Source organism: Cyprinodon tularosa, unplaced genomic scaffold (genome assembly GCF_016077235.1).
Source record: "Cyprinodon tularosa strain WSP-4 unplaced genomic scaffold, ASM1607723v1 ctg332, whole genome shotgun sequence".
Lineage (NCBI taxonomy): Eukaryota > Metazoa > Chordata > Actinopteri > Cyprinodontiformes > Cyprinodontidae > Cyprinodon > Cyprinodon tularosa.
Window position 1 is genome coordinate 2,155,459 of NW_024039044.1, and position 12,873 is coordinate 2,168,331.

The 12,873-nt window shown below is 37.8% G+C and overlaps 1 protein-coding gene across 1 annotated transcript in view; it reads left to right on the top strand.

Moving 5' to 3' along the window:
- cdh13 (cadherin 13, H-cadherin (heart)) overlaps window positions 1-12,873 on the top strand; it is a 496,790-nt gene that overhangs the window by 430,121 nt on the left and 53,796 nt on the right. The window contains exon 12 of the mRNA XM_038293940.1: window positions 687-829. Within this exon, the coding sequence (XP_038149868.1) occupies window positions 687-829 (143 nt within the window). The remainder of the gene's footprint in view (window positions 1-686; window positions 830-12,873) is intronic.

Consider the following 12,873-nt stretch of genomic DNA (forward strand, 5'->3'; position numbering starts at 1 on the left):
TTCATTGGTTTTTTATGGCCTTGTTTACATGATAAATCAGCTGCTTTTTAGTTGTTTGAAGTAAATAACCCAAGGATTCATCTTTCTTTTTATTGCTAACCTTTCTGCAGTGCACATAAACATTTTACATATATATATATATTTTTTTTTATTAACTTACACAATTTAAGTTACCTCAAATCCCTGTTTGTTTGCATCAAGATCTGAGGCCTTCAACCCAGGCCCAGGGTTGTGGAGGTGCTGCTGGGAGTTTGGAAGGGGGGTTGTCACTTTTACAAAGGTACCTGATAAATGAGAGAGGCAAAATTTTGTTTCAAAACCCTCTAAACTTAACAGGTGGTATCTTCATGGATTCAACCCCCCTCAGTTTTCTAATCTATCTATGTGAGTTCCTTCTAACTGGCCCTTCCTCCATCTCTTCATTAATCTTGGGTTGTGTTCTAAAACATAAAGGACCCAGATTGTTTTGATCTCTTTTTAATGCAGAAGTTGTACATTTCTTAAACACTATGGAAGAATTATCATGAAAGAAATATACCAGTAAACTAAAAAAAAAAAAAAGCAGTAAACATATGTATATTGTAAAATAAAGCACATTCTGTAGCTGGTGTTTTTTTTCACATTTATACAACAGCTTCTCTGTTTTTTTTTTTTATTTTTTTTTTGTTTTTTTTTATGTTTTGCAGATATTCTGTACTGCGGGACCCAGCTGGCTGGCTGAGTGTGAACCCAGTCAGAGGAACTGTCAACACCTCAGCCGCGTTGGACCGAGAGTCGCCTTATGTCCAAGCAAATAAATACACAGCTCTCTTCATCGCTACCGACAATGGTAAGTTCCCAGATTTAAACACAGTGGCTGGCCAGGGATTTATCTAAAACAAATATGATGGGCAGGGAAATGGATTTTAAAATAATATTTGCATCAACTGCACCGAGTTGGAGTTGTTTGAACTGGGCTGCTTTGGTTCCCTGCTGTGTGGTACCAATTAAGGAAATATCTGCTACGAATGAGACACAGACACAGAACTCTACTTTCCCTCAGATAAGAGACACTGAGCAGAAATATGTGTGTTCTTTTCCTGGTTCTTCTGGAAGCATTCAACTTGTATTGAAGTTGGATTTGTTTGTATCATCTATAGTAAATATATGTTTTTGTTTTTTTATCAGCGCAGACAAACTTGCTGCAGATTAAATGTACTAAAGCCTCCTCATACTTTACTCTACAGGGCTGTGAAAAATAATTTTCTTTTGTACAAGTGCTGCATTTTTTTCTTCTTTATTCCACTGTAATGGAAATGATAATAGCAATAGAAGCAATAAAAAAGTTTAATATTTTAAACGTTTTCAGTTTAATATCCTATCAGTTAGATGTCTGATATAAAATTGGGAGCTGTTTAAAAAAAAGTTTATGTTTTTTTAATAATATATACACCCTCTTTATATTGTCTTTTGTATTTTATTTTTAATAGCATCTTGCCTTAACTTTTCCCTCTGTACTCTATATGAGCTACTGGAACCAGAATTTCCCTAAAGGAGTATTCCAAGGGATATATAAAATTGAGCTTGAGATTGTAATATGAAAAAAATATATAAATATATTGTATAGGGTGTTTTAGCTTGCATCACCAAGCTTATCATTCAGACAATCGTACAGGTTTTCCAACGTTAAATTCAAACACAGATCATTTGCATTAAATAAATTATAAATTTGAAGCTCCAAACACAGAGAGTAGCCAATGATTGTTCTTTTTGCACTTTCATTTGCTTTAATTTAAAACGGCATCTTTTCTTTACTTGAGCTGTATTGATGTAATGGAATAGAATAGAATAGAAATATCCTTTATTGTCTTTTTAGAAATTCAATACCACCACATCATTATTTATTTTACTGATATTTCCAGTTCAAGTAGGAGCTGTATTACGTTTACTCATGTTGGTCTAGTCAAAGCCTGGACCTGAATTTAATACTTTGGTATGATCTTTAACAAAATAAAAATTTTGAAATTGATTCTGCCTTTACTTGAGTTGTCTTTCACATTTAAACAGTTTCATGACCTCTTTGCTGTAGAAATGGTGTTTTGAAATTATTGGCTTTAAACTCAACCTTTTTACCATACTCACCTGGATAGGTAACCACCATCATCCTGTGGTGGCGATAGGATGGCCTTAAGTGGCACCGTGTTCATCAGACCATATGGTGGCTGCTTGGTACTGTCAGAGAAGCTGCTGCTCGGAGAATTCCCTGGGCTCACATGAAAGTGTAGAGAGCCCCGGAGCTCCCTCTTTTTTTCTTCTCTCCTGGTCTCATCATCTCTCTGTCTCTTTGTCTCCCTTCCTGTTTCTTTCTCCTCCGCCCTATCAATCCATCTGTTCTCTGTACTCAGGAGATTCTGACAGATCCATTAGAGGAACTGAGGGATTCTATTAGTAGGCAGCAGAATAGCTCTGTTGTGCTGGGGAATTCGGCAGCCTTAGAAAGATGAGTGCTGAAGGAGGAGTAATGATGGGGCAGGAGGAGAACGTGGGAAGAGGTGGAAGGGTCAGTGAAGGAAGAGAAAGGAAGGGACATGAGAGGAGATAACAAGAAAAAGATATAGAGCCAGAGAAGTAGGCAACAGATAAATGAAAAAAAGACAAATGGTGAGTGGATCCAGCAGAGAGAAAGAGTAACATAAAGACACAAAAAGTAAGGGTGTCAGTGCACTGCAAAAACAATCCAGAAATAAGTAAAAAATGGCTTAAATTAAGTATATTTAGCCTTAATTTGAGCAGGTAAATAAGATGATTTGCCAATGGAATGAGTATTTTCACTCTTAAAATAAGATAGTTAGATAATATTTACTTGAAATAAGACGATAAAATAGTTTTTTCTTATTTTAAAAGGAAATTGTCTTGTTCCATTGGCAAAGTGTCTTACTTATCTCCTCAAATCAAGGAAAAACACACTTATTTTAAGAAAAAATAACTTATTGAGATTTATATTTTTTGCAGTGTGGGAAACACAGTTTGATTGTTTTCTTTCCAGCTTTGTACGTTTAACCATAAATAACCTGAAAATAAAGTGATTTAAATTCTTTTCAGTTTATGTTTGTGGAGAAAAAAGCAGCTATGTCCTCTTACAGCATTTTATTCAGGTCCAATATCAAATTATATAATCTGAATGATATTAATCTGTACAGTCAGATATAGTTGAAATTGTAATACAATCATAGTCAGATTCCGTTCATCATGTTGCTGGCTATTGGTTAAAAGCTACCTTCTTAACAAACTGCTCAAATCGGGGTTTTCAGTTTTTTCCAAATCCTCAGGAGACAGTGGAGAGAAACAAAGCTACCTATAAACAGGAGTGCAAGTAAGACGTAATGCTCTGATAGTGTGTACTAGTAATACGTTTTAGGGGGTGGTATAGAGTTCTGGAAAGTTATGCTGCTTGTCATTTGTGTCCCGCGATTTGGCACACAGTTCCGAATCTGAGCGCGTTGTGACGCTGGGGTGCTGTGTTTAAATGTAATATAGATGTGTCAAGTGCATGTCTGGTGCATACTAAACTCTGGCCAGCTGTGCATTGCACACAAACAGGTCTTTGCGTGCATTCATCTCCATGTCTGCGTTTGTGCTCAGCCGCTTACCAGCTCGTTGCTCTCTCAACATCATCTGCATTCTTGGCTGTCTATGTACTTGCAACTCAATAAACTATTTGTCACTGAGCAACACATTTTGCCAAGTGTGAAAAATATTACTTTCAGGATTTTATTTCTTCCATTTTAGTACAGGTGATAGAAAACTTTCTTTAATTTCCATAAAGGAATCCTTATAATATACCCAGAAAAACTATTTAATTATCTTACAGTTTATTTTTGAATAAAATCCAGATTAAAAGTCACATAGACCTGAGGATATTTTCCTCTCATAATTTCTCCTTTTTCTGTCCACCCAAGGAGGATGTACATGTTTTCTTGTAGCTCTTCTCTTTTTCCTTGGAATATTTTACCATTTTGCTCTAGACTTTTTTTTTTTTTTTATCAGGTTCTGGATTGTCATGGTATTATAAGCTGTTTTCTGTGTAGTTTATAAGGCTTGTAATTAGGTGATAAAAAAAAATAAGTGGGTGTCATGTGTGAACCTTTTATAAACCCAACTTTATTTTAGTTCATAAACATTTAAAATAATATTTTCCATATATTATTTTACAAGTTCTGTAGATGTTCCATAAGCACAAGTTTAGCTAAAAATGATGCTGGTAAGTTTTTTTGCTATAATGATAATAGAGGCTTTTCCATCTACTGAATAAATGGTGATATGGAATTTATTGTTAAATATTTAAGAGTGAGATCCAAAAAGTTTCAGAAATTATAAGAATTTTTAAGATAAATATTGTCTGTGCATTTTTTTTAAATGACCATCAAATATTAGTCAGTCCTGAATGTTTAATTTTAACATTTATTAAAATATTTATTATTTTTCTTGAATAATAAAAATAAAGAAACTAAAGGCTCAAATCTAAAATGCACAAGTGTAATATAGCTGGTATAATAAGCTGTTATGATAAGTGCTGGGGGCTGAAAAGTGACAGGGTGAACAGAAAGTGTCCTCATCATTCCAAAACCAAATTAAACAGGTATAGACAGGTTTCAGATATTACAGGCTAACAATGGAACCAAACGACCCATTCATCGGTTACCATTTGCATGTTTCCAAGAGATACAAGGCTTTGTCCATATAAGACTCAAACTCACTGCGGATCCAGACATTTGAATTGAACAAGCTTCCTGGAGAGGTGGCCAAATGTCTTCAAATCTTGGAAACCAAGTCCAGTGGATATTTTTTGAATTATTACGGAACAAATTAAACAGAACCATAACAGTGACACCAGCAGTCTGTCTGACTCCCTGAGATGAAGGAGGACAGTAAGGATGACGGATAAACACACAGGACCAATGGTATTTTGGATTAGAAATAAAATTGTACAGAAAGAGCCTATGCAGATGTTCTGTCTACATTAATTAGAATTGACTTATAATTGTCATGATCGGTTTAGAGATAAAACCCACAAGCAGAACACCACTGGAGACTTGGTAAAAGATTTAACAGAGTTTATTTAGGTTTCACACAAATGACAAGAACAAGATTCAGGTTCGGGTCCGGGCAGGATTCTCTGGCATCTTGAAGAGGTCCAGGCTAGTTCTGAGAGAGGGAACCGGTTGGGTCCAGAGACTGTTGGTTCAGCAGAGTGCTTGAGCAGCAGCAGCAGCGTCTAGCTTCTTACTTACAGTGAAAAGACCTTGGTTGGAGTGATTAGCTCTTTCCTAAGAACAGCTGGTGGATTCCAGAGTGAGGACTTCAGGTTTGGCTCTCTAGGGCAGGCAGGCAAGTTACAGGTTAAGCTCATCCAGAGCTTCTCTCGAGAGAGACTGGTTTCCAAACTTGGCTAACACTGCGGCGTCGAAGGAAGGTCTGGCAGCTGCTTATAAAGGCAGGTCTCCTGATGAGCTGATGAATGTCAGCTGTGCTGGAGGGCTCCAGCCCAGGAGGATCCACAGCGCACTCTGCTGGAGAAGGTGGAGAATCTCCAGATCCCAACAATAATGGTTTGCTGAATGCTAAGAATGGCTCCAACAGGAGACCAATCAAAATACTTTTAAGCCATCAAGCTTCGTCTTTCAATCAGTGAATATGGAAGCAATTCAAGGTGGTAAAATTGCAGCATGAGTGATGTCTCCCATAGTGTTGCAGCAGAATAGTTGCATGTCAGTGTGAGAACAGGTTATTGAAAGAATATAAGTGTGTTAGTTTGGAGTGATCCTGGATATTAAGAACATTTGTTTTATCAATGCATCTTTATTAAACAGTATTCATACATTTTTGTATTTAAATAATAGCGGTATAATTAACCATTGTTGAGTCACAGCCAAAGGGAGTGACACGTGTAAATGCAAGTTAATGCAATCTGTGTCCTTCTCCAATACTGCGGGAAGGCTAATTATATTGACCTTTGTTTTCACACAATGTCAGAAAAAACAACAAATAACAGTTTCATGGCTACACTTTTTCTTGTTATTGCAAATCCATTTTTCCTGTTACCATGAGGACAGAAAGCAATTTTAAGAAAACAACCACTGTAATTGGAGGAACTTAAATTTAGTATAAAATCATAATTGTTTAACTTCAATGCTAGGCCATTGAAGAGATAAAAATTTGGCTCTTTGGAGATGATGTGATGCTAATGACAAGTAGTAGACCAAAAAATAAATAAATGAATGCATGTGCAGCCCAATTCTTGCTGTAACCAAATGTATTACTTGGAAATATACATGTTCAAATATATATATATATATATATATATATATATATATATATATATATATATATATATATATATATATATATATACCTCTACCTTTTTTTTAAATAGTCAGTGTGACCACTGATGTACTGTACATGTCTAATGTGCTGTGTGAAGTGTAGAAACAAGTCAGCAGTGCACAAAAAAGAAAGAAAAAAAATTATTTTTCATTGCCTTGTCGCAAGTTGAAGTTTTGAAGAACCACTCAATGCTACAAATGAAAGTTTAAGAGGTTTTAAAGTGGTAAACCTTGTGTTTGAAACCAACCTGTTGTTAACGTCAGTCAGCATCAGCATATGGGAAGGTAAACCAGTGACCATTTTAGGCTCTGCACACAGTGTTTTGTGTCGTTCAGACAGACGCAATATCAGGGGGACTTATGGTGGAACACCAATCTGATCTTTCGTCTTGGCTCCCTTTGTGCACAGAGTTCCTATGTTGAGACATTAGAAAAATGAGATCCAACATGGTTTTGGCCACTCAACCAGACATTGTTATCATTGATAAGCAGCAGAAAGCTGTAGTGATTGATGTGGCCATCCCAAATGATGAAACATCAGGAAAATTTACTTCAGAAACTGGAGAAATACCAGGGCCCAGGGAAGAACTACAAAGAGCCAGGAGGGTGACAACAATAAAGCAAGTGCCCGTGGTTATTGGAGCACTGGGTGTAGTAACCCCCACACTGGAGAAGTGGCTCCAACAGTTACAGCACCTTGAGAAACATCAGATATCTTAGTTAAGAAAAGTGCTGTTTTAGGGAGAGCTAATATACTGTGAAGAATCCTCAAGCTCCCAGACCTCTGGTAGAGGACCTGAGCTTGAGATGAAGAAGTCACTCAACCTGCCCAGGAGTACAATATCTATACACTCCTCAAAAAAATAAAGACAACACTCAAATAATACATCCTGATCTGAATAAATGAAATATTCTCATTAAATATTTTGTTCTGTACAAAGATGAATTTACTCACAACAAACCAGACACAAAACTTCAATGGAAATCACTTTTATTAACCAATGGAAGTGACACAAAATATTGTTGAAAAACACACTATAGGCTGATCCTACTTTGATGTAATGTAATGAAAACAAGTCAAAAGAGGCTCAGCATTGTGTGTGACCTCCACATGCCTGTATTACCACCTTAAAATGCTTTGGTATGCTCCTGGTGAGGTGATGGATGGTCTCCTGAGGGATATCCTCCCAGACCGGATGCTGTGATGCAACATTGCTGAAGAAATTAGTCTAATCAAAGGCCCTGAGTCACACACCAACCCTCTCCTGTTGTGGCTGAGACAATGACCCCTTTCTGGAAAATTATGAGACCAACCCCCCAGACGTCACATCCCTGAGACCAATCAGCTGAAAGAAGAGGCTGTGATGCAGGTGATGCTCACCCTCAACATCATTCAGCTTTAAAAGCAGGAAACGGGAGCTGTTAGATCTCTTTCCCACTAGGCGTATGCTCGCAAGGAGAGACAAATTCCACATGGTATTTTTTCTATCCTGCCGTCAAAAACAACTGAGTGCAGTGTATCACCGTGCTGACCCACTGAGTTTGGGTGAAAAGACAGAGCCTCAGCTCGTGTTGCTGCCTGCAGAATTCCCCTCGAGGATATTTATAGGGCGTACAGTGCAACTCTGTTACTTGCATTTCTGCCTGAAAATACTGTAGATTGGTGCGAGCAGGAAAAAACAAATAGGAGCACACGTGCGAGAAGAGATTTCATCCGTTTCATTTGCAGTTTGCTCCTAAAATAAGTCAGACTTGATTTAAGTTGCACATAAACATGGAAGAAGTGCTGTGAGAATATGAAGCCAGCACCATTCAGACTATCATATCATCACAGAGGCAGGTGAACATGCTACAATACCAACAGCTAAGAGCAAGCTTTAAAAAAAGTTAAGCTCCCTACTTGACTCTGGTTACATAAAACTTTACTGCAATAGAAATATGTCAATACCTTTAATGAGCCTCATGGCAATGGATACAGTGTTTTTAAACATATTTACCACCACATAAACATAATTTCTTTCCTTAAAAAACGATTGTCAACAAAATATATTGACCATTTCTTGTCTTGTTGGAGGCTAAGGTGAAAACACATGCACCAATAGCTCTGAGTTTTGTGTCTTCACTGAGCATTTATGCACTCAGGGGGAGAAGAGCGACTCTTCACTGTTTCCGCATTGAATACGAGCCACGCATGTATAAAGCATCCACCGATTCCCCTGAATTAACAAGTTGGATGTAAATATTACATTTTGCTAATTGTTTTTAACCTGTAGCACTAAAATAGATCCTACCTCTCTTTGTGCCTCTGTGCCTTTAAGATGAATTTGTGTCACTAAAATCAGAATGTTATTGCTAATCCTTGAAAGACTTTAAAGGATGGATTGAATACATCTATCAGCATCATATGAATTAAATAAACTGTGTTATTTATGAGATAAAATTTGAAAGAAGAAGATGCAGTAAACATGTACACACTGTGGCCAGTATATAATGCACAGCTGATGCCTAGGTATGCATCTTACTGCGTATATATTTATTTTAAATGGAGCAGGATGTAGATGGATTCTATAAGAAACACTTCCTTCTATGCTGCTCCTATTTAAGCCACTGGGTAAAGCTGAAAAAAAACAGCTTCCAGTCTTCCAGACACCAGCTGTGTGTTTGAAATATGAACACTAGTGCAAGCTTTGGCCTTGCCCTTATTTTATTCATGCAGTTTCTGTCATTGACCTGAGAAATTGGCTCCGTCCCCACAGCAATCTTTGCCATGATTGGCTGACAACTTTCCTGTGTAGGCTGCTATCAGGATATTGATTTACTCTTACACCATCATCATCTTTACATTTACGTGAGGGACTCTGGAGAATTTCTCTGTGGCTGTACTACAAACAGCAGAGCAGTGTTAAACGACACAAAAAGATCTAAATTGAAGCTATGTGTTCACAATAACACATGTAATAAAAAATGTAAACTGGAATGGGAAGAATAATTGGTGAGATTGGAATCAGGAAAAGTGAGCTCAGTAAATGTATGCATGAAAAGATCTAGAAAGATGTCATAAAGAAGGTTTAAAATTAGGACGATATTAAAGAAGTAGGCCGGAGAGAATATTAAAAAGATAAGAGATATTTCTATATAAAGCCTTATTATATACTGCATGCAGTCCGTGTTGCCTTCTCAAATGACTGTGTGAATATGTTTGTTTACTTTCTATCGTGGGTCTCAGAGTCCTTTATCCATCCATATTTACTTGCAGTGTGGGCCTCCACCCATCAACTGTGTGTGTGTGTGTCTGAGTTAATACTGATGAGCCACAATCAAGTTGTGCCTCTGCAGCAGGACCTGGTTGGCCGACACAGCAGCCCTGGATTGTTTGCAGGGAAACTGCTCCAACCTTAGCTCAGGGTCTGATGAGGTGCTTCTACGAACTCTCATTAATATTTTTAACATGCCAGCAAATTCTCTTCTGTTATCTGATTCCCTGTTGGGACACAAGCTGCTCCCATCTCTTACCCCCTTTTTTGTATTTCTGGTTGGATGGTTTCTGTGTTTGTGTTTGGTTCGATTGAAACTGTTTGCGTATATTGGGTTTTAATATCTTTGTTGCTCCCTGGCCGGCTCCTGTGTATCCAAAACCTGCTGGGTGTTTTTGTTCTATGTTTTCTTCAGCTTCTCATTTAAATGTTAAACCGCCTTCTGGTGGGAGCCATTTGTCATTTGGAGATATGAATACATTATCAAGACCCCAGTTGTCTGAAATACACATTATCCTCAGTGTCTGCTACCACCAAACCTGCTATTAAAACTCTAGAGTCATACAGAAAACAACAGAGCAGTGTTTGCCTTGAGCTTATAAAAGCAGAGGGGTAAAACCTTCAGCTCAGGAGTGAAGACGTGTGTGTTTTTAAAGTGAAACAACCTCCACACAGCGAGACATCCTGGTTAATTGTATAAGGTATTAAACAGACATGCAGGCGATAAAGCTGAACACTGTAATAATTCCCTGTGTTTATCATAGTCACATCATCAGCTCTGATTTGATTCAAAAGCACAAAGTAGAGCAGCTGAATACTAATGGACATGACAACAAAAGCTCATTGGTGCTCAAATGGGGCACGAATAGTAAAGAACGAAAGGTGGCTTTGTTTGCAAGTGTTGATCTCTCTGTGAAACTTCCATATAATTGGTATATTTCTTAAAGGAGAGAAGAATAGTCGTACCTGGCTGTCTGCAGTAAGGTTTGTGATTGTGCTTTTCCTTTTGGGACTCTTTCTTTTCCTCTACAAGTGTCTATATTTTTTTAAGGCTGATGGCTTCTCACTCCACTGCTTCATTGCCTTAATGGACTGGGTAATTTTCTAGAGTAAGGCCAGCCCAGATATTTGAGTTTTACTGAAAAGCATCAATTATACCAGAAGATTATGTGATTTAAACATCATCTGGCCAAGATTAAACAGAATAAATCCAATTAAAGCAGGACAGATGACGGTTTGAAATGGCTATAAGTAGTTACAGAAATGTGGCTTTTCTTTTTGTAAGAAAAGTAATCAAAAATCTTATTTCCTCATGGTTTGATATTTGTCAGGGTTGATGTTTGGGAACGTTCTGTGAAGAAAGTGTGTTAACCACTTTCAGCTGTCTTATCTGTTGTATAGTAACAAAGTAAAAATACTTCACTACTGTACTTAAGTATATTTTGGAGTAGTTTACACTTTCCTCAAGTATAACATTTTTTGACAAATTGCACTTTTACTTCAATATATTTCACTACTTAACTGCATACGTTTACTCCGATAGATTAAAAATTTTTGGTTTAGTGACCCGCTCCAAAAAAAAGCAAGAGAGAGAGTATTTTGAACCCACCCACTGATTGACTGCAACAAAGTCGGGTCTTGCCTGGACTTGTTCATCACCACCAATAGGATACACCTGTTTAGCTTCTCCCAATAAACACAAAGCCAGTCTCGCAATCAGCAGCAGCCAGTGTTGCCAACTCAGGGACTTTGTTGCTATATTTAGCAACTTTTCAGACCCCTCCAGCAACTCTTTTCCAAAAAAGCGACTAGCGACAAATCTAGCGACTTTTCTGGTGTCACTGGTGGGTTTTGGAGACTCTTACGTGAAAGCACGTAAGAGTCCCTCCCTCTCAGAGCTGCAGTCAGAGCCACAGCAAGTTTACCCTCAGCTTCCAGACTGCAAATGAACTGCACGCATGCGCCGAGATTGACGCCGCAGGTTGATCACACTGGAGTCAGATTCCTCAGTTGCTGTCTCTATTTAACAACAGCGTCAATATTTCTCCCACAGCGTCAATAACATGCACATCACATCATGTGGCAGATTATGCAAATTAGGCAATGGCGTCATTCAGTGACTTATAGCACAGCCAATAGCTACTTTCCTTGCTGAGGAGTTGGCAACACTGGCAGCAGCCACATGGAAGGGGAGACATAGACAACGACAGCGACTGCAACAGCATTTGACTGAGCTACAGGGGAACCACCAGTTGTGTGGGTGCCTTTAGTTTGTGAAGAACAGTAATCATAACAGCCTCTTTATGTTGGCCACATTTTCTGTGCTGACTATTTATTTTTAGAAAGGTTTAAAAAAATGCTGTTTCAAACTGGACTCCTTCTTCAGGTGTCAGAAAAGCTTCTTTTTTTTTTTTTTTTGTAATGAAGTTATGTAATGTACTTATGACCTTACCTGAAGGAAAAACTGAAGGCTTACAAAAAAATATGTATTTTCTGTCTACACCTGGGGGGTATACAAAGCTGGTTAAGTAGTAAAGCAGGTTAAGTTAACCTTGTGGTATCTGTAAAGCAGCTAATAGCAGAGCCAGGACTCCCACTTTTCTTAACTAAATGATACATGCAGGTGTATCTATTAGCAGGTCTACTACTTCCTGTAGTTTAACTAAACCTGGTTTATCACTTAAAAATGTTCTTAGTATACACCCTCTGGTCCAAATATTGCCTGCAATTGGTTGTGTACATTTTTTAAGAGCCTAGCACTGACCTTAATTGAAGAAGGAAAACTGAAGGCTTACAAAAAGGTTACATTTTCTGTCTAAACTTGGTCTAAATTTATCCTGCCTTTGGTTGTGTATATTCAGCAGTCTAGTTGTGAAAAAAAAAAGAAGGAAGGGGGGTGGTGGGTCTTTTTTTTTATTGTAAGCAAATAGAGCCAAATTAATATAATATATTAACCTAAACAATATGCATGGTATGGTTGTTACATGTCAGGTACGCCGGTCATTAACCTTGACCAAGGCACCTTACAGTCAGTCCCAGGACTGGCAGGGCTAGGAGGACAAATGCAGAGGACAAATTTCCCACTGGGATCAGCTTCATGGTTATGGTAGGCCACTTCTTTGATTTTATTTATTTTACTAAGACTACTTCTAAGCCCACAGCCTGCCAGATGCTGAAAGAGCAATGTTATTGCCATTACTGTTAATATATAGTAGAAATGTAACACATTTAGTAATAACATCTCACAGGGGATGGTC